General features: G+C 49.7%; 1 protein-coding gene across 5 annotated transcripts in view; it reads left to right on the forward strand.

Moving 5' to 3' along the window:
* The first annotated feature begins 340 nt into the window (after positions 1–340).
* The window catches only part of Btbd11 (BTB domain containing 11), a 258,983-nt gene continuing 236,808 nt past the window's right edge, over positions 341–22,515 (forward strand). For 2 of the 5 annotated variants that reach the window (XM_026784504.1, XM_026784503.1), the window contains exon 1: positions 343–2,033. In XM_026784504.1, the coding sequence (XP_026640305.1) occupies positions 869–2,033 (1,165 nt within the window). In that variant the 5' untranslated portion in view covers positions 343–868. Of the gene's footprint in view, positions 2,034–22,515 lie in introns of all 5 variants that reach the window. The other 3 variants (XM_005358254.3, XM_026784502.1, XM_026784505.1) reach the window with 2 other exon arrangements.

A 22,515-nucleotide genomic window follows, 5' to 3' on the forward strand; every position in this document is an offset into this window, starting at 1 on the left:
TGGTGGGAGGCAGAAAGAAATCCAATGTACCAAGACAGAAAGTGACCCTCAGGCAAACACTTTGTGAACCGCTGAGAGTAACAGACGACTCAGCAGCGGGAACTGGGGGAGCAACAATCGCAGGATGGCGGCTTCCACATTTCCTTCACCCCGCTTCCATAGGTCCTGGTTTCACAGGCCGCGGCTCCCTCCAAGCTGCAGCCCTGGTCAAGGCGGGGGGGCGTGTCCTAGGGGCGGTGCCGCGTGGAGAGGAGGAATTTTTAAAAGGTAATTAGCATCCTCTGATTCCACTGGCTCTTACACCGCCCTGCTTTGCATATGCCCGCCCTCTGGCTGCCAGGGTTTGCTGGGGCTCAGCAGGCTTTTGCAGCCGCTTGGCTACGGCGTTTCAGTGCGGGGCGGGAGCTCAGGGAGCCGCGGCCCGGATCCCGGAGCCGGGAGCCCGCTGCCCGCCGAGCTGCGGCGGCTATATCTGGGGCGATCTCGGTTCTAGCGACGACACCGTGGCCAGCACTCAGAGGCTTCTGCGTCCTTTCAGTCCCAGGGAGGAGCGGGCCAGACACTTTTATTTTGGATGAAAGGCGTGAGTCCTGGCAGGAGCTTCTCTCCCGGCCTGGCTTGCGGTTCAGTGCACCCCAGCTCTGGCCCCGACTCCAAAAGACGACTTCAGTCTCTGTCGTGTATCTTTCAGTGGTGACGCCTGTGGGAGGCAGGCGAAAGTAGTGGCACTTGCTGGCAACGCCAGGTGGGAAAGTGAGCCTAGGCGACGAGGAGTCGTGCTGTCGTCCCTGTGGCCCCCGGTGCCCACAGCGCCTTGCCTTTCCTTCCCCTCGGCTCCCCATCGGCCGCAGCATGAAGTGGCGCAGCGATGGCCAGGAGAGGTAAGAAGCCGGTGGTGCGAACGCTGGAGGATCTGACTCTTGACTCGGGTTATGGTGGTGCGGCGGACTCTGTGCGCTCCTCCAACTTGTCTCTGTGCTGTTCTGACTCTCACCCGGCGTCCCCGTATGGCGGGAGCTGCTGGCCGCCTCTAGCTGACTCCATGCACAGCCGGCACAACAGCTTTGACACCGTCAACACTGCCCTGGTGGAAGACTCCGAGGGGCTGGACTGCGCCGGCCAGCACTGCTCGCGGCTGCTGCCGGACCTCGACGAGGTCCCCTGGACCCTCCAGGAACTGGAGTTGCTGCTGCTGCGCTCGCGGGATCCCCGGGCAGGCCCAGCGGCCCCCGGCAGTCTGCCCAAGGACGCACTGGCCAAGTTCTCGATGCTGGTAAGCAGGGCTCTGGTGCGCATCGCCAAAGAGGCACAGCGCCTGAGCCTGCGCTTCGCCAAGTGCACTAAGTATGAGATCCAGAGCGCCATGGAGATTGTGCTGTCCTGGGGCCTGGCGGCGCACTGCACTGCTGCCGCGCTGGCCGCGCTGTCCCTCTACAACATGAGCAGCACAGGCGGCGACCGCTTAGGCCGTGGCAAGTCGGCGCGCTGCGGCCTCACCTTCTCCGTGGGCCGCGTGTACCGCTGGATGGTGGACAGCCGCGTGGCGCTGCGCATCCATGAGCATGCGGCCATCTACCTGACGGCCTGTATGGAGAGCCTCTTCCGGGACATCTACACGCGGGTGTTGGCCTCCGGGCTACCCCGTAGCTGTAGCGGCCCCTGCACTGGCTCCAGCTCGGGTTCTGGCCCAGGCCCCGGCTCAGGCCCGGGTGCTGCCCCTGCCGCGGATAAGGAGCGCGAGACGCCTGGAGGGGGAGCGGCGAGCGGTGGCCCTTGCAGCGCAGCTAGCAGCGCCAGCGGGGGCAGTAGCTGTTGCGCCCCGCCAGCTACGGCTGCGGCCGTAGTCCCACCGGCCACAGCCACGGCCCCCGTCGCGGCTGCCGCCGCCGCCAACCATCACCACCACCACCATACGCTTCACGAAGCGCCCAAATTCACCGTAGAGACCCTGGAGCACACGGTCAACAACGACTCGGAAATCTGGGGGCTGCTGCAGCCCTACCAGCACCTCATCTGTGGGAAGAACGCCAGCGGTAAGTGGCTGCACCGATGCCCCCCTTCTCTCACCCAACTCAATCAACTTCGGGTTTAAGTTTGTCTCGTGTCCCCCACCCCCTCCCGCGTCTCTCTTGCCACTCGCGCAGTCCGCAGTCTTTGAGGTGGTGGCCAGGCTGGCTAGAAACCCGCAGGTTCATTCCCGAGCTTGGGCTCCGCTAGTTTACACTGGTAATAAAAGTCACCGAGCACACAGGGTTCCGCCCCCCTGTGCAGGGCCAGGAGATGGCTGCCTCCCGCAGCACGAGAGCAAAATCCACGACCCTTTTTATTTTTACACATAATTTAATATGTTGTTTTATTCGGGTCAGGCTTGAGAAATATCTTCTAGAACCCTGGTTTGATTTAGAAGGTGCCACATTCCAGTGCTACATTCGAGTTTGGTTACGATCTGGAGGAGGTGCGTTCGCTTCTCTGCCTTCTCTGCCATGCAGTTCTCTCCCTTGCCCCAGGCCTTCTGGGGTCGCTGTAGGTGCGCTGGGAAGGTGGCGAAGGTGGAAGGGTAGAGGTGGAGCTGGGTGGGCCTTAAAATGTCGAGGGAGGTGTGTGTATGTGGTGGTGGTTGTGGGCCGGCGACACTGCATAGCTCCAAGTTTTCCAGAGGAGGAGGTGGGAAGACCTGAGACAAGGCCATGAATTCCGATTTCCCCACTCTGGCAGGCGATTTACATCTATCACTTGGTGGGTGAAGGAGCACCACCAAGGACCCGGGCAAGAGGGAGGGGTTATCAGCTAAAGATACCCTTTTCCTCGAGGTTCTGAAATCCCTCCCCGCATCGTGCCCCACTGGAGGGCGCTGGGTGGTTTTGAACCTTCAGTCCTGGCAGCAGTCCTGGAGGTGGTACTAGGGCGTTTGTTTTCCGGGGCTCCTGCTGGCGGTCCCTGTCTGCGAAGCCTGAGCTAGACACTTCAAAGCTTCAGTTTTCCACAGGAAATGGTAGAAGAGTAACTGGAGACTCTAAAAGCAAAATAAAACTTTGCTACATATTCCAGGCGGTTTGGCTCGGGGTTGCGTGGTCGGAGCGAAAAAGCAGCCTTTCTGGGTAGATTTCATTCATGTTGCAGCCTGTCTGTTTCCTCCAAGCCGTAGGAAAGACGTATCTGGCCTGGCTTGACTTCTTGGGTGCCAACAGTGCGAGTGTGGGTGTGCCCACGCATGTGTGTACAAGTGCCTTGTGAGTGTGCAAAGGAACGAGCCAGCAGGCTCCTGAGGCATAAAGCTCCAGCTGCAACCGTTTGTAAATTTACTCTGATGAACTCTCTAGATCTCCTCACCTGCATGTGATCATAGTGGGGGAGGGGAAGAAAAGAGCTACTCCCGCACACATGTGTGCGCGCGCGCGAGCGTGTGTGAGCGTGTGTGAGCCTGTGCACGATGGGGGAGGGGCCCTGATCCTGGAGATTCTTCGACTTCTCTGCCAGAGCCCTTCCCCCTGTTGCCCTAAGCCATATTCCCCAGAGTACACAGACACCGTACAGACGTGCACAGACACAGGCACACGTGGCAAGCACACAGGACGTCCCTCTGAGAACGGTGACATCTGGTGACAAAGCCTGAGGTTTCCTGTGTGCTTTTTCAGAACCGGGCATCCACCTGCAAACCCCGGAGTTTTAAATTGTTCTTTGTTTGGAAGACTACCCTCACTCAGAAAGCACAGACTTGCTTAGTCTTCCTCCCCCTGTAGTGCTCCCTCCCCCAGTCATCCCTTAACCAGAGTTACCTCAGCACTACAACTCCTTCCTTGCTTCCTCTGGGGGGGGGTTCTCCCTCGATTTTCTTTTCTGAGGAGTGGGGGGATTCACATCCCCCTTCGCCACCTCGAGGAAGCCCTAGGCTGCAAACACTTGCATCCTGTCCCACCTCTGTCCTTCTCCTAAACTGGGACTTGGGGTGACTTTGCTGGGCCCCAGCCCACTTGTCTGCAGAATGCAGGTTTCAATAAACAATATACCCCCAGTTTCCTCACAGCTCTGTCAGTAGCCAATCTTTTTCCAAATGGATTTTACTTTTAGGATCTTTAACCTCTTTTAAAGAACAGCATTTATGTTTCTCCTTTTTTTTTTTTTTTTTTTTTGAGTAAGGCTAATTTAAGGAGAGAGAAAAACCACAGGGTTGGTTTTGGGCAGGGTGAATGAGTGGCCGCTGGGCCTTGAAGCCATCACAGACTTTCCCCACATCACACATCTTAACTTCTGGGGCTCAGGGCTCTTCCTTCTGCCCTTTCTGGCCCAAGACATACTGGTATTTCATCCTGATCTCTTAATCTCTCCATGGGCTTGTTCAAATTGGCCAGGCATGCATACAGAAGAGCTAAGAAATGAGTGATTAATGTTTCAGGCATCCAAAACATAGCCTGAACATCAAGCCTGTTTCTCCAGCTGTTTTGTGTGGCAGCCTGTCTGATATGCAAGCCTGACTGAGGACCACACACCTTCCATAACAGATTTTCCCTCTTTTGACTCACTAACATCACTTATTTGTTCATTTGTGGATTCATCTGTTCTTCAATATTTATTGAACAGTTTTTAAATGCCAGGGAATGAGCAGACACTGGGTAAAAGGCAAAAACAGCCAACCCATTCCCAGGATCGTTTCTTACATATTGATCTTCTGCGTTCCTTTTGTCTAGTACTACCGTCAGGGATGTAGCTCCAGTTGATGGACCGCTTGCCTAGCATGCGCGGAGCTCCGGGTTCAATCCCTAGCACCGAATAAGCATCTTAGGCATGTCATACTAGCAGGCAGAAGTGGAGATAGAAAAATGAGACGTTCAAGACCATCCTCAGCTGCATAGCAAAGTTTGAGGCCAGTCTGGGATGCATGACACCTTGCCTCAAACAAATAAACAAAATGTACTACTGCCATCTTCCTTGTGCAGTGCAAGAAACTGAGGCACAGATGGAGCTTTAGTGTATTGCTTGTTTGACTCAGATGGCCTACTTCAGAGCCCATACTCTTAACCACTGTGCATATGTGACCAGGTGCAGGTGAGTGCCCTGCCTTCAGGCCAACCTACTTCATTATCCACACAGTTGAGCACTAACCCCAGACAATTTGCTGTTCTTTTTGTTACCACTTGCACCCCTTTCAGACCTGACATCTGAATTGGCAGTACTGAATATGTGTTTTTTTACATCTTCTAAGCCAAAAGGAGAACCTAATACACAGTCGGAACTTACTTGACGTCTGTTTGAGCAAGCTGTTGTACTATATTGTACAGCGATGTCCTCAAAGAAGCTAGCTGCCTTTGAGCTTCTTGAATTTCATTCTTAATTATTAAATGTGTGTGTGGTGTGTGTGTGTGCAAGTGTGCCATGCTGCCCATGCAGAGGTCATTGTGAGTGAAAAAAAGAAATAAAAAGGAAGATATAACTGTTCTTAGGTATAGTGGAGGTTTATGGTAGAGATGCCCAGATAGGTATTGCCTGCCAGAGTCCCCAACATTTCTCCCTTTTTTTCTTTTTTTTGGATTTTTCGAGACAGGGTTTCTCCGTAGCTTTTGGTTCCTGTCCTGGAACTAGCTCTTGTAGACCAGGCTGGCCTCGAACTCACAGAGATCCGCCTGCCTCTGCCTCCCGAGTGCTGGGATTAAAGGCGTGAGCCACCACCGCCCGGCATTTCTCCCTTTTGTTTTACTATAAAAGGTAAGGAGTTAGGAAAGGGTGACTGGTGAGGGTCCTGGCTTTTAGACTGTTTCTTGCTATCTGGGGAAAGGGCAGTCCAACCCCTGGAGTGAATGCCCGTCACACCCTGCAACAGGTAGGGACTGAGGGATGCTGGGAGAACCTGGCAGCCAGGTCCGCTTGGATATGTAAATAGACCCCCCAGTTAGCCATTTCTTTTGAGTTTGAGACCTAAAATCCCAGCCTTCTTGTTGATAATAAATGATAAGGAACAACACAATCTTTTCTGTGACAACTTCTTGTTGACATTGGGGCACCATTTTGGGGAGAAATTCCAAGAAAGCCGGAATGCTGATCAAGGCGGGGATGAGAGAGAGATAGGAGTGAAGGCCCTTCGCTTGTAGTCCAGGCTTGCAGGACCATCTGGGACCAGGTGCCTTGGAGCAGTTTGTGAGACTGGATGACCACCTGGGACCAGCCTCTTTGGAGCCATGTAGGATGCAGATTTCACAGGAATGGCAACTTTGGAGCAGTTTTCAATCTAAAACAGTGGAAATCAGAAGACCCTTTTGAGGGTCAGTTCACTCCTTCCACCATGTCGGTCCTGGGGATCAGGCTGGGGTCCTCAGGCTTGATGGCAAGCACCTCTACCCTCTGAGCCATCTTGCTAGGCTCAAACCCTCTTTTGAAAGTTTTTCGGCTTTGTCCCACACTTCTGCAACAGCCTCTCTGTCATAATTGGGTACTCAACTGCCAAGGCTGGGGAATCACAAAACTAGGAGGACTGGGTTCAGAAAAAAACGTAAAATTACAGGGGGTGGGGAGGCAGCATTAACTGGGCAGGGCTTGGGTCCAGCTCAGCTGGGCGGGGCTTGGAGCGTGATCTTTGTGGTGCTGTAAAAACTCTTTAGACCTAAGTTTTCTTGTGTTAATTTTTAGTGTTTTGAAGAGCCTGAGACCCCAGGGACTGGTGGAGTTTTTGTGGGGTGTGTACATTTGATTTGATCCATTGCACTGGCACTGAAAACAGGGAGGAGGCAGAAGGCTTTTGTCATGCCTTAGTCACTGCATCTTAAATGCCACCAGAGAAACCACTCAACCTCCTAGATCACCAATGATCTGCCCTCTTCCCTAAGAGGCTACAACTCCTCTACTCCCGCTCATCCACAGCGTTCTTCTAGTGCCCCTTCAGAATGCCTGGCACGCTGCAGATACTTTCTCCTACTTGTGGAGTGAATGCAGATAGTCAGCTCCTTCAGTCTTTAGGATGGCAAACTTAGCCACCAGCCTTTGTAAGGGCGGTTGCTATGGGACCAGCCTCCAATGTCACCTCCTGGGTTTGGATTCCAAGGCTTCTGTTTTCCAATTGTTTGTATACCTACTTCAGGAATTGGCTTGTGGCCATAACTCCATGACTCCTTGAAAAAAAAAAAAGATGTCTTCAGGAAAGCTACTGAGTGATAGAAATGTCTCTTATGTTGATAGAGGTATCTATCTATACTTGTCCACATGTCTCCCATCATGAAATTTAGCTTCACTCATTCCTCTGTATTGTAAGATACCCTGCAGGGGTTGGTGGGGGAAGGCATGCCCTCCACAAAAGCCACAGGGATCCTTGCATGAAATTTTGATATACACTCAGAAAATTCTTCAGGGAAGGCTGGAAGAGGCGGTATAGTTTGACCCAAGCAGGGAAGGATTTTCTGCTTAGAAACATTCAGTCTCCAGTCTTGGTTCCTGTGTCTTCTAGCTGGTAAATTATTGTGATAATTGTGTGTGTGTGTGTGTGTGTGTGTGTGTGTGTGTGTGTGTGTCCATGTTATGAGGATCACATAAAGAAAGAGAAACACACATTTACAAAACCAAAAGAAATGCAAACCTACCATGGAGGACAATTACAGGATTAGCCCCGATGATCTGGGCTGCAAAGGTGCCAGCTTTATGGGAGGCACTTCCCAGTAACAAGTTCCTTTTAGAAGCAGGTTATTCGGGATGCTGCTAGCAATACTTTGGGGTTCTGCACAGTCTCTTTTCTCTCAGGGATACCCAGTCACTTTGTAAACATTAATTAATGTGAGCCCTTACCTCAGCAGCACTGGTGAGGTGAGTTGGTTGGCGTGTAGGTCCTTTGCCTTGTGGATGCTGAGCCTGCACTAAATGCTTGCTCAGCAGTTTTCCTGGAATGGAGCTGGTTGCGCTATGTTGCACCGTGGCTCTTCCGCGTCACGCCGTGGCTCTTCCGTGTCATGCCGTGGCTCTTCTGTGTTGCGCTGTGGCTCTTTTGAACAAAACGTCTCATGAGGAACTTGGTGTCTTCAGGGAGGCAGCGAAACTCTCCTTAACCCCTCTGTGCCGTGCCTTTGGACTCAGAGCACATTTTTAATTAAATGGTTCTTTGTAAATTAAAGCTAGGAATTTGGGTCAGTAGAGGGTTATTTGATTTTCTATGCAGGCACGTCAGTTCCTTGTTGGGGTGTTTGCAAGTCCTGAAACATCATAATGATGACCTACTAAGACAATGAGGGATCAGTTGGAGATCTGAGGTCACAGGTGGGGTGCTGATTGCCTCTGAGTTGGAAGAGGGCTCTTGAGTCTAAGTCTGTTGCTAACTGCAACCTTGGACCAGATAACAAGTTCATCTATAAAATGGCTCTGGTTATTATTCACCTGTATCTGACTCTGGGGTCAGACATCCCTGTCAGCCCAAGGTTTTCTATCTGTAAAATGGGTATTTACTGCAGGAATAATAGCTACATTTCCTGAGCCAGGCACTGTTTTTAAATGGCTTCTGTGTGTTATAATTGTTACAATCACATCAGTTGATATAAGAGACAATCTCCAAATCTCAGTCAAAGGTCATTCTTCTTCTCTTAAACTCTGATTGGGTGAAATGTGGGCTGGAGGAACTCAAGAGTATCATTTAGGTACCAAGGCCTGGCTGATAAGGAGTTTTGCTTTGTGTTATCTTCAGTGTGTCGCACCTCCTTTCCATTCATCCAGCCTACAGACAGAGGAAGCCTGGCAAAACAAGGAGCTTAAGAAAGCTATTTACAGGACAAGTCACCTTGTTCATGTATCAGTAGTCATATTTATCTACATCTGTCTTGTTAACACATACACACACACACACACACACGTCTTTGTGTCATTTTTTTTCTCTCTGACATTGTTCTTGACTTGGTATTTAAGAACTTTGAATGAGTCTCGGTCCCATTCACTACTTTTAATGGGATTATTCATGATTTAGGGACCTGCAGCCAAGGTGATATATTACCTACCCATCTATAGTCACACAGCTTATTACAACATGGGGGGATACTCACAGTGAAACTCCCTCTTAGCAAAGGGACTAGGGAGAGACACATGGCAGGATCTGGTCCTTAGTAGTCATGAGAGCTTGTCAACTAAGCCCTGTGTGCATGACCATGGCTAACATTTTTAGATTAGGCTTAGATTCTACCCTCTGGGAAGAATTTGCAGGTTCATTGTTCTCCCCACTCCCAGATCTATCCAGCATGAAGGGTTTTTTTTTTTTCCCCTTTATTCTTCTTGGCCGCACTCAAAGTGAGTTCTGCAATGTATGGCCACTTTAAAGGCTCTAAATCTTTTGTAATATAGCTTTTTACCTAGAACTTTTGGATATCAAGGATTATTTTCATTGCTTTAGCGATAAGACCTTTAAGCCCCAAGCTTAGAGATTTCCTCCAGTGCAATTTAGAGGGATTGTCATTGTATTCGTCAGCTTTGAGTCACCATGCTGAAATGCACGAAGCAACTACATTTACAAAGAAAAAAGGTCCATTTAACTCAAAGTCCTGGTGCCTGATTCACCTTTCTTCCATCAAGGATTCTACAGAAATTGCCATTGCAGCTGTCAATGATTAAAGTTCCTGCTGGAGTGGGGTCACCTTTTAAGTCAAGGGTAGAGAGGGAAGTGGAACTAAATTTGGGCTTTTAAACATCCTTCTTAGGTGAACTACCAAATATTCACTCAACCACCTTCCAAAGACACCTCCACAGTGACTCAAAGTTCACCAACTAGGTCCCACTTCTCAGAAGTACCATCTTGGGAATCCAGGATTTAATCACAATGAGCCCTCAGTGGATGCTCAGACCACTCCCAGCAGACATCTAGAGTGTAAGCAGCCTCACTCAAGAGTTATTTCCTGGACCAGATCTTACAGCCTGGTCATGCTTTGCTTCTTTACCCGCTATTTCCTTTTCTTTCTCAAATTCATGGCAAGCACATTGACGCTATCAAGCTTATGGGGAGGTTTACAGCGCTAATCTTGTACTTATTTCACTTGCAAGTCCTCTTAACCTTTTCTCTCATTGTTTGGGAGTCTAGAAATTATTTTCTTTTCCACCTCTCCACGATTCCTTTCTGATTTGACTTGCAAACTGGATTACTTGTGCCCCAGCTAATAACTGCCGAACTCAGAGTTTATCATCACGGTCTATTGCCATAATCTCCCCTAACCTCTTTCTACAGAGCTACAGCTCACTGGGTATCAGTCCTGATGTCTAAATTACCGCAGATGACAGCTGAATCAAACATCTTACCACTGCATACATAACACGGGACTCCAGTGTTCTGCCTTCTAATCACGTCACATATATTAAGCACCTCCCTTATGGTAACTATTTCTATGTTAGTTAGAGTAAGACTAATTGATGTGGCAGGTAAGTCCTGATATCTTAGTGGCAGAACACAACACAGTTGTTTCCTGGACTGAGAGTGTAGCTCAGTGGTGATGCATTTGCCTAAACACGCACAATACTATGTTGATCTGTGGCACTGCAAAAATCAACAACAAATTTTGTTTTCTTTTTCATATAGACTCCAGCTGATAGAAGGAGTAAGAAAGACAAAGTTGTTGCATGAGAGGTTTTTGTGGGGCCGTTCTGGGCATGCGTATGTCAGTCCCAATGACCACTACTCTGACACGTGGTCTTAACTAGATGCAAAGAGGCTGGGAGTTACGGATTCTTGATAAGCAGCGAATGGCCCCAACCCCAACCTTATGCTCTTTAGATATCTAGACGCTTCAATACCTGTAGGGAGGTGTTAGTATCAACACTCTTTTGCGGATTGGGAAGTTGAGGAACAGAAAGTTTAATGACTTTGTCTAAGGTGGCATGGCTTGCATGTGACCAGGCCGCCTTTGCACGTCAGTCTTTCTGTTCTTCCCTAAGTATGTGAAGATCAATGTGTTATCGTAAATATGAGATGTTTATCCTGCTCTCTCTTCCACGACACACATTTAACAGCTGCCATCTTTATCTTTATGACTGATGGTGTCTTCCTGTGCAGCAAGTGGTGTGGATAACAGCGATGAAGCTCTCAGACACGGGAAAAAATACAAGGTTTCAGGGACTCGGATACCAAGAAATTCTGGAAAATTGAACCTTTTCTCCTCTGACATTCCTTGCGTTTTGTTCGCAGACAGGGCTGTCACTTGCTGGACCAGGTGCTAGTCTAGGCTTTCCACATCTTCTGTGTGACCCCATTTCATCTGCGCACAGATCTTGTGAAATGAGTGTTCCTGACTCTATTTTTCTGGGGAGAAAACTAAGGCTTTACCAAGTTCAGCCACTGGTGTGTGTTGCCCCAATACTATAAGTAAGAGGTTTGGAGTTTGGGCTCCAGAGTCTGGGCTTTGAGCTGCTACAACCCAGTGGAGAGATAAGAATCCCAGGGACCACTAAGAGGCCCCCAGAAAAAGACCCTTGGCATAGCCAACAGGGCATGTCTTCCTTTGGCACCAGTATCTACCCTGATGACCAACATAAGGGTGCACAGGACAGTGCTATAACCCAAGTCAGTGTCCTTTTCCATGGCCTCTCAGAGGGTCACTGCTAGCTTTTGATCAGATCACAGTGTAACCTCAGCCAAGGCCCAGGGACAGAGGCTCGCTCACTGTCTCTAAAGGATGCTCTTTGCATACTCTGCATTAAGGACCTTGTACCACTTCACACGCAGAACCGAAAGCACGGGTCTGCGGCACATGGAGTGAGTTCAATCCACTCTCCGGTGGTGGAAGCTGAACCTTGTCTTCCCCAAGAACCACAGAACTGGGTTAGGGGGACAAAGGAACAAATTCTGCCTTTAATCTTTTTCCAGACTCAGTTCCCACACCTGTGGCGTGAGGATAATGGTAGTTCCCCATCATAGGCTGTTGTTGGGAGGACTGAACAAGTGGCTTCGTGTAAAAGTAGAATGGTGTTGGGTGCCGCAATAAATACCTAATGGGGTGGCTATTATTTTTAAATGCTCATGCAGTCCCAGACTCCTTGCTCCCAGAACCCTGTCTCATTGGGTGAAAAATTTTAAATAGTGTACAAGCAACCAGGCTCAACACTTACTGACTGAGAAACTGGGTAAGTCATCTAGACTCTCCATGACTGTCTTCTCTTCTTCAGTGAGACTATCATGAAGCATAACCCCTGCCATGCACAAATTGATGACTTTATTCTGTTCCTTATGGCTGTTTCCACAGGTGCCGTCTTAGATATTAGGCAACCTGATCCCTGCCTTCCTGGGGCTTCCAAGTTTGTGATAAACTTATTCACTGGAATAATAATACAGGTGTGAATTTGCATCTTGGCTCCTGATACAACAGAGAGATTCCATTGAGTTGTGAGTCTCTGCTGAAGCTGATGTGTTTGGAAGCATGGAGGGGGGTGGCCTCTGTAAGGAAAGCAAAGCTTAAGCAAGGCTTAAGCAAGTCCAGTTTGGTGGAGAGGGGAAGAGTATCCTGTAGATGTAAATAGCACTTGTAAAAGGCCCGTGGCAGAGGGGAGCCTCCAGGAAGGAAGAGGAGCCTGTGTGGCTGGGATGGGGAAAGAGAATAGCTAGACAAAGCATCTGCCAAATTAAGTCTCTCTTGGGATCCCTGGAGAGCCTCCAAACTGGTTCTCTCTCTCTCTCTCTCTCTCTCTCTCTCTCTCTCTCTCTCTCTCTCTCTCTCATCCATCTTCATATATGTGCATGTGTGTTCAGGTGCTCATGTGTGCACCTATTTATAGAGCTTGGAAGTCAATGTCTAGTGTCTTCCTCCATCCCTCTCCACCTTATGCTTTGAGGTAGAGTCTCTCACTGACCCTGGAGCTCACTGATCCAGTTAGGCTGGCTCCAGAGAACCTCCTGTCTAAGCCTACTTCCCTGACCCCAGTGCTTAAGTGCTTAGGCCTTGCAGAGAATCATACTTGGATATGTCTGTGGGTTCTGGGGATCTGAACGTGTGTCTTTATGTATCAGATACTTTACGCAGACCTTGGGAAGCCCTTTAGGAGAAAGTCTGTGATTAAATACGTATTGTAAAAAAGTTCGCGTTGGTCACAGTGCGGAGGAGGGGTGAATGTGGGAAGATCAGTTAGGTACTGACAGCCTCCTATTTGATACGAAGAGACTCTGAAGATGCAAGACCTTTGGGCACTTGCCCAGAGCTAAGTCCATCAACAGCAGAATGGGAACTCAAGTCCCAAGAACCTCAGATCCTGCCTTTCTCTTTCATCATAGCGAGGGAGCATGTGGTTCACGTGGTAACACTTTACTAATGGGGAAACTGAGGCCCAGCGTGAGACACTGCCTTGGCCAAGACTACCGGGCAGAGCTGGAGCCCAGATTCTTAGTCTGCCTCTCGTCTATTGCCTTCTGGTCACCTCCGGGAAGCAGAGCCCCACTGTGGCTTCTTGCATTTTGCCTTTCTTCTCACAGTGGATGTGGGCACAGGTGCATGCAGAGGTCTCTTTACGTGTCTGCCGAGCCAGCTAGAGCCACGGCTGTGAAGATCAGGAGTGCAGAACGAACGTCTCTCGGCGCATTTACGTCTGAGAGCCAGTCAGGATGGCTGCCAGACAAAGGGATTGGAATCTTTCAAGAGCTGTGACTACCCTAGAAGTCATGTGGATTAACTGAGTTCCTTTGGGTGGCGTGTCTTATTGTTTGCCCCTGATCCGGCACACGGCACCGCCCAGGGAGTGTGATGAACATAAGGGGTCTGTAAGTGTGAATCAGCCCCTCTCTTTCCCTTGATACTTCTAGGAAGCTCAGGTGCTGGGAGGTAGACGGGAAGAGCCAGCCACTCCCTCTTTTGACCTTCGACTCTTGCTTTTGGGCCTTTGGTTTGCTGACCCGGAGAAGTCCTGTCCTGAACCAAGGCCGACCTGCCTCTTGCAGGTCAGGGTGGGTTTAGTATATTCTCCGATGTCGGCTCACGTGGAAACTGCACCTGTGGCAATGGCCACTGAGGCGAGGTCCACAGAGAGATGCGATCTCGACGTGGACAAGACCTTGGATTATGAGGTAACATCTGAGCAGTGCCTCGGAGGAGGGAATTAGCAGGGCCGATGGCAGCCACAGCGCTAAGGTTTCAGTGAGTGCTTTTCAGCATCCTTCCGGGGTCATGGTGGTGCCACAGGCCCTCGAGAAGTCTGCTAGGGAGGGTGTGGCCAGGATGCAATCCCATCAGACACTGGTGCCTGTGCCCAAAGAGCAAGAGGTTGAGGAGAGCAGGGAGTCTCTCCCCGTGGGCAGCTCTGGTCCAGCTCCTTCCCTGTCTTGCCCCCACCCCTGCTGCTGTCTTCTGCAGACACCATTTTGGGGCTAGATACGGGTACTTCTCAGACACTCAGATGGAGGTGTTTGCATTGACAGATAGTCATGGACAGTATTCAGGACAGAGTATGATGCCTGGGAGATCCAAATGGAAATCCCAGGCACAGAAGTCTTAAAAGGCATGAAGTGGGGCAAAGTCAGCGTGGGAGGGAGGGAGGAGGAAGGAGGGGAGGAGTCGAGCTCTTCCTAGAGCTAGGCAGGCAGAGAGGAGGAAGCAGCAAGGAGAGGCAGCAAGAGTTGCTGATAAGAAGCCTGATTGGTCCTTAGGTCAGCAGAGGTTGGGCATTCTTGGAGAAGAAAGGGCACATGGTGGCAGGTGACATGGAGGTGTGGGAATGTGAGCCTTGGTGCTTACAGGAGTTTTTCTGCTACTTACCAAAGCCACACCCTCTGCCATGACCCAAAGGATGTTCGCCAGGCTTCCCAAGAGGAAGGAGTCTTCTGTATGTAACCCATGAGGCTTTCTCTACAGGCTTTATCACTCCCAAGCTCTATAAAGGACCTGAGGGACCTCAGGTTGGAGGAAGGTAAACAAGCTTCCAGCCCTCACCCTGCACACTCCTTGACAGGCTGACTCTCATTTTATTAGCACGGGGCTTTTGTACAGTACTCAGTTTAAAAGCATTGGCCTGGAGTCTATCAAGGGCTTCCTGCTCTAACATCCAGAGGCTCTGAATACCTAAGGTGGGAACCCCAAAGCATGATGCTGAGGGTCCCAGATGCAACTGGGCCAGAGGGTTTGGGGAGGAAAGAGAGAGGTGGATTCTGAGCTTGGAACCCTTTGATAGAGCTCTAGATTGGGGTGGAGAGGAGAAGGAAGACACCCACTGTTGAAACTAAACTGAGCTGGAAGCTTCAAACAACCGCATGCTTCAAAGCAGGAGGTGCTGTCTGGTCATTAAGGATTCTGCTTTTCATCCATGAAGAGAAGGAACGCGCCCCCTTCTACACCACATCCTTACGCCCCAGGTGGCATTTCTGATTCCAGGGAGCAGAGGCAGAACTCATCAAAGTCATCTCTGAACCAAAAATATCCCTGTCCAGCCAGACGCTTCTCAACCTTCCAAGCCAACAAGCTCGCTGTCATTGTCAGGGCCAGCAGCAGCATCTGCGGCTCCCAGGAGGCTGTCTTTTAAAAACTGGCTTGCTCTGAAACTTGGGGATGTTTGCTTTTCATCCTAAGAAGTTTGGTGGCTGAACAGACAGGATCCGTCATGATTCCCAGACCCTGATGTAAGCAAACAGGGACTTGAAGCCACTGAGACTCATGGGGCTTAAGTTACTTAACCACAGAGCTGTCTGATCTGGTTGGTTTGACCACTGTCAGTCTGTGGTCGGATCATCTGGGCTCAATCTCAACACTGTCCTTTGCCAGCTCCACCGCTTTGGGAAAGTCCTCTTGATGCAGTTTCTTCCCTCGACAGTGTGGTCACTTCAGTGTTTGAGGTGAAAATAAAACAACCCATTGCTTATAAACACTTAGTGAATGCTTGGTTTACTCCTAAGTATCACAGCACTTACCAGTTTAACTAAACTATTAACATCTCCTGGCCACCTTCCTCTCACTATGACAGCATTTGGCACACAGTAGGCACTTAGCCATAATTGTTTAGTGAGTGAATGGGGCTACAGCATGCATACTCAACAAAATAGGGATTTGTTTAACACACTGCCATCTCCCCAACACTTAGAAGAGTACAAACTTAGTCTTGGGGGCTTGGTTAATGGCTAAACCAAGAGCTCTTCACTAACCACGGCCTAGATGGCTGTCTGGAGTTTGCATCTCTGTTTCTGAATTCTCAGCTGTGATAAACCCTGCACTTCAGAGCTTGCTTCTCTTTAAAGAGCAGAAAGGAGCACTCATAGTTCCTTTGTACCTACTTTTCGAGTGGGAGATGACACTGTACCCCAGTTCAGAATCAGCCACCCTGTCAGAATGGACTCTTGGATCTGTGAGCTGAGGGAAGCTCCATGCAGCCCATGCCTTCGTGCATTCTGGACATCAGCCTGGGTTCATAAACTAGACCTTTGGGAAGGGGGGATTCACAGACTTACCTGGCATCACCGCTACGAGCTGGTGAGTGTGTTGGATAAAGAAGGATGCTGAACCTTAGATGCAAAAAGTCCATACTGCCCAACCAAGTGTAGATTATCAGTCCCCTAAAGCCCTGGGCGGAGTCTCCATGATGCATATGCCTTGGGGGAAAGCAACAAAGTTTTGTTCTCTGTCCTTACCTGTGATCCTGTGATCTTGTTCAGTAAGCCAGTCACATGCCAGGCTCTGCAGAGTGTTATCCCAACACCGTCTCATTTAATTTCTCCTGCACCTCCTAGGAGGGCAGCATTACTGCTTCACTGCACAGCCTAAGAAACTCAGACAGGCTGTTGACTGGCTCAAAGGTATACAGTGAGAGGAACTGGGTACAACCCTGGCCACCCAGCCCACTGTCACCACGCCCTGTGACCACATTGGCAGCTCATTGCAATGTTTCCATGTGGTATAGTCATTATTCTTTCTGGGGAGAAGGGACTCGAGGCAGGGTCTCACTGTGTAGCTCTAGCTAGCCTGGAACTTGCTATGTAGACTAAGGTGGCCTTGAACTCAGGGAGAGCCACTCGCTTTTGCTTCCCGAGAACTGGGATTAAAGGCCTGCACCACCACGCCTGGCTTATAGTCGACACTCATAAATGCTCTGATGATGTGAGACATAGCCCTGGAGCAGGAGTTCATTTCCACAAAGTGGAGGCAGGGGTAGCCATTAGGTGAACTGTCAATCAACTGAGTGAGACTGGAGATGTAGAATTATAAAGTTCCTCATGCTGTGGTGACCCCCCCCAACTGTAAGATTATTTTGTTGCTACTTCATAACTGTAATTTTGCTACTGTTATGAATCATAATGTAAACATCGGATATGCATGATACCTGATAGGTGACCCCTGTAAACTTTAGGGGTTTCAACTTCCTGAAGGGGTTGTGACCCACAGGTTGAGAACCGCTCTTCTAATCCTTCATTTGGGAAATGGCTCAGTACCTACTATGCACCAGGCCAGCATGCCCCGCTGCCACTATCGCTGCTGGTTTTATGACTGAAAGGGCTGTAGCCATTCTGCCCTTAGAGCAGTGAAATGCTTACTGATTCCAATACTTTATCCCAGCTGGTTTAGAGAATGCCTGTGGACTCACTCAGGCCTGTTTCCTCTTCCCTCCTCCCCCGGGGACCAAGCACACCTGCCATCGGGGTGGAACCCAGGGCTTCTAGAAGATGGGAGATGTGTAGTATCCTTCTTAGTCTTATCCTCCCAATTCTTTCCATGCACGTGACTTCCAAAGTCCTGCCACTTATGTCTATTTGTAGTCACGGCAACCACCTGGGGTAGATCCTCATACCCTAATGTACTCAAGAGCGAGAAGAGTGGGAGAAAGCAAGCGTCAAGTGACCTGAGTGTCATTTAGGCCCCGAATCTGTTTTTGGGGGGGGGGCTCAGGGGTAGCACCTTTGCACATTGCTGGGGCTCAGATGTTTTGAGGACCTAGATTGAGCATCCTGTGTAGGGGAGAGCCCCAGGGTGTTCAGGACACACAGTTGACCCTAGCCTTTGGCTGTCCCAGATGTTGGAGGTGTTCTGTCCCCTACCCTGCACTGTAACTGGCCAAGTCACACCCTGTGTGCCAATTTAATAATTGTGCCCCTTTTCCATACCTTTCTACCAGCTCTGCTCCTCCAGAGAACCCTGACTAACACGCTGTGGTCCCTGAGTTCAGGTTGAGTTTTTTTGGCTAACATTTGTATACAATCATGGCGGAAATCTTGAGGTCTTCATAGACCCTCACCTCCAACAAACACCCCGCTATATTTTCAGTGAAGACTGGAAAAAAAAAAACATTGTGTGATGTTTCGCGTTGGGCCTTACCTATTGCATGAGCATATTCTTTTTAAGTAGCGAGGTTCTGATTTTCCTGGCATGGTCATGAATCCTTAGACTTCATGCAAAATGAGCAAAATCTAAGAGGTCCTTATTTTCTTCCAAACATAGCAGAGTGGATACGGATGTCTGTCGATCTCACACCAAGGGTTTGGCTTCTTCATTACAGTTATTGATTCTGGCTTTGCAGCTCACACTGTTCAGAGATGATCATTGAAGTTACTGGCTCCTTTCCTGGGCCCAAGAATCAAGTTGCTTTGTGGAACAAAATGGTTTTTTTCTTTTTCTTTCTTTCTTTCTTTTTTTTTTTTGCTTCAATATCAAGAAGCCCAGCGGAGGCTGGCAGGAGGCAGGGTCCTCCAAGAATTTCTTTCTCCATCTGAGGCATTGCCGACATTCTCACCATATGTCTGCATTCTATACATTGTCCTCTGTAGCTGTCCACAGAACCTAGTGCGAAATTGGGACCCAACAGAACTAGGAGCCCCTTTCTGCCTCCTCCACTCCTGTGGGGGCCCAGTGACGTCTGTGGATCTGCACTGGAAGATGTCTGGGCTCAGATACCCGGAGGCAGGGAGGGAGCAAGGTGGGTCCTCTGGACCACAGCAGCCTTCTTGCTGGAGCCTTCCTTTAACCATCGTCTCCCTCCTTGTCCATCACCACTGACGTCCTGGGCAATCCCTTAATGACTACAGGGTTAAGTGCAAACTCTTCTCCCTGGCACCCCCAGATCCTGACTTAGAGGATCTTGTCAACCACAGATAACTCCACTCACATTTGCATTCTTAATTAATTAATTAATTAATTAATTCTTAATTCCAAACTTCTGTTCGAGGTGCCTACCCTATTCTGTTCCTACCCTCTTATTCTCCAAGTCAAGCCTGCATCTCTTCCCCGTCTCTTGAGTTTCCAACGCTCTTGCTTACTGTCCTCAAGACTCCTTGGGAGTGTATTAAACACGCTTTACAGTGTTGGGAAAATCTTTGATACTTGCAGCCATGTATGCCTGACTCTGAAGCCACGGGGCCCTTGAAAGTCGGGATAGAATTTTCTAGTTACTCTGTGTCTTTTCCGCTCTCCACTCACTGAGGGTGCCTCCCGATCAATATTCCGCCAGTTGGAGTACGGGCTCATTTTCAATTAAAGCACTCTCCAGAGGTGACTGTGTCACACTTGGCCAATAATGACACTTGACTTAAATGCACTGGGCAGCCTAATGCCAGATTATATTTGGCAGGCATCAAACCAAAGCAAGGTGCTTAAACAAGGTAGGGAGTTGATTTTCTGTCTTAGCCTACAATAGTCTAAGGCAAATAGATAGTCCGTGGCTAGGAGATGAATTATATAACATCCTAGGTTCCTTCTGTGTTTCTTCCATGTCATCCTTAGCACATGGTTTCCAGTTTCAAGGTAGCTTCGTAGTCCTAAGATGACTGTCACTGCTCCGACAATCACATATGCATCTTATGCACGATGAAGACTAGTGACCGGCAAGGAAGCATGTCTGCAGGTGGAGTCCACTCTTTGAATACGACTCGTCACCTCAAAAACTCACTTTGCAATCTGATTGCAGATGGGACACTCCTGCAGCTGGGGCTGGGGTCAGCTGTCCCACGGTTTCCCTAAATAGAGGAGGTGCCGAACTCCCCCCAAAGAAAAGCTGAGAATCCTGGGGTTACAACGAGAGCAGCAAGAACAACAGTCACCTAGTGATGTTGTAGCCTTCCACATTCGAGCTGCTGCGGAGCGGGTGCCAGGGTAGGCTTTAGGACAGGAGTTCCGGGAAGCTGTAAGCTGAGAGGGGACATCCAGTAAAAGAAAAGGAAGGATGAACCAGGGAGGAGTTGCCCACCCAGTCCTGGGCTCTGTGATCTCAAGAAGCTCCCTCCATGCCAGACTGACGATATTCCCAGTGTTTCACAAGACTGTCCCATTTGATCCCCAGAGTAACCAATCCCACTTGCTACAAGCTGTCACCAGACCTATTTACTGAGGTTAAGTGACATGGCCTGAGGTGCCTTCATCAGTAAGCAAGAGAATCGGGGTTCCCCTGGGACTGCTGAGAGCGGAGCCCACACCAGCGCCCTTTGAGCTCCCGACACCCTGGGAGAGCCGGGCCAGGCAGGGGTTCCATTATGGAATGGACAGGGTGCTCCTGAGACAAGTTTCCATCAGGATTCACGGGAGACGGAAGCAAAGGCTTAACTTAGAGGACTTTGTGGCAGAAGCCCACCAAAGGGAGCACAGTGGACCACGAGGAGAGACACCCCAGGTCAGAACACAGCCTTCTGTGGTAGAACAACGAGGGCGTTTGGCAGTCAGCTGTCTCATAAACCAGAGACGACTGATCCTTTGCATTGGAATGCACTTCTTTTTTTGTTAATAAACAGTACAGCTCTTACTGGAGGCAGAGCCCTCGGCTGCTGGCTGCTGGCTGCTGACTGAGCACTCGCTGTAAGCCCCCCACCATCCTGCCCTTTCAGGACCCAGGAAGTGTGTCAGGGCTCTCAGGAACCAGGCACAAAAATGGAGTTTGTATGCGATGCTTTGCAGTGGCTGTAACGGCCAGCAGATCTCTTTAAAACTTACTGGGGGTAATTGGGGTTTCGTCTAATCTCTCTAGAATGCTATCATTTAAAGCAGCATTTCATGTTCTGCAAATCTCTACGGTAACTCTCCAACACGTTCATTTTTACTGGGGCTAGGGAGTCGCTTCAGCTGATAGCTGGGACGTTGGGGCTTTCCTTACTGAAGCAGTCTTCATGCCTTGGGGAGTGTTAATTTAGTACAACCAGTTCTGTGTGGCTGGAATTTATGGAGTCATATATGATCCTTGCCCTGTTTTAGAATAGGAGACGCAGTACTGAATAAGAGGGACTCTGTCATTGAAGACGTTTCAATTAAAAATCGCTACACAATAAACAACCCCAAGAGGACTGGAGAGATAGCTCAGCTCCTAAAGCGCTTGCTTGTATAGCAAGCAGGCATGAGGACCAGAGTTCTATCCCCAGAACCCACATAAAAATGATGGGCATGGTGGCACACAGTTGTGATTCCAATACTGCCAAGGCAGAGAGATGGGGGCCCTGAGTGAGGCTTGCTAGCCAGCTAGGCCAGGCTGCTTGATAAACTCCAGGCCAGTGAGAGACTCTGTCTCAAAGAAACAAGGTAGATAATTCCTAAGAAATGGCGCCCAAGGTTAACTTACATATGTGCGCGCGCGCGCACACACACACACACACACACACACATACATACACACACACACACACACAAACACACACCATAGTAACAAACTATTTTACTTTGATCTCAGTTTTGTGTGCCAGGAGCTAGGGAAAGGCTCTACAAGGTGGGCAGTTCATCCCGGGTGTGGTGAGGCCAACATGGTGGGTGGGGCTGATAAGTATGTTCCCATGATGGCGTCTGTGCTCTCATATTTGGCATCTCCATGTCTCTGGACTCTTCTCTGCATTATAGCATGTCTTCCGTGGCTCATCCTACATGCGTCTTAGGTTTCTCACAGCTGGGTTCCCTTGGGACAGTGGTTCCTCTATGATGGCTGGCTTCCCAGAGTCAGGAGTAGCTAAAAGCCCTGTCTAAAAGTAGTGTGGACAGTAGCAGTCAAAAGGTGTCACTTCCATCCCTGGCCAGAAGACAAGGCAATGACAAAGTCGTGCTGGCTAAAAGCATGCACGTGGAAGACGTTGCCTCTTTGGAAAACAATGGGCCACATAGGACATCAGGACATGACGTGCAGGGGCTGGGGAAGGACTCAGCCAGCAAAGTGCATGCCGTGCATGAGGACCTGACGTTGGTCCCCAGAACTCACATAACAATGCTGTGTGCGGTGCATGCACTTGTAACCCAGCAACAAGGAAATGGAGACAGGTGGATGGATCCCTATGCCTCACTAGACAGCCAGCGGCACCAGCCGAATGAGCAAGTTCCAGGCTAGTGAGAGACATTCTCATAGAACAAGACAGATGGATCCTGAGGAAGGGCATCGTTGGCATCCACACACGTGCACACATGTGTGTACATACCTGGACACACACACACACACACACACAGAGGAGGGCTGCTGTTTAGTTAGTCATAAGGCAAGGTAGTGACGAAAACCACAACAGCACCAGGGACTGAGCAAAAGGGTCTCGAGTCAGGTAGGGCGGGGACATAGAAAGTTCTAGGAGACAGGCAGCTGAGCCGACTTTTGAAAGATGAATAGCTTGCACATTCCCGAGAGAGGCAACCGCATATGTAGAGTTGTGGCGGTGGCGGGCGGTGGGGG

The sequence above is a fragment of the Microtus ochrogaster genome, chromosome 24, assembly GCF_000317375.1.
Source record: "Microtus ochrogaster isolate Prairie Vole_2 chromosome 24, MicOch1.0, whole genome shotgun sequence".
Lineage (NCBI taxonomy): Eukaryota > Metazoa > Chordata > Mammalia > Rodentia > Cricetidae > Microtus > Microtus ochrogaster.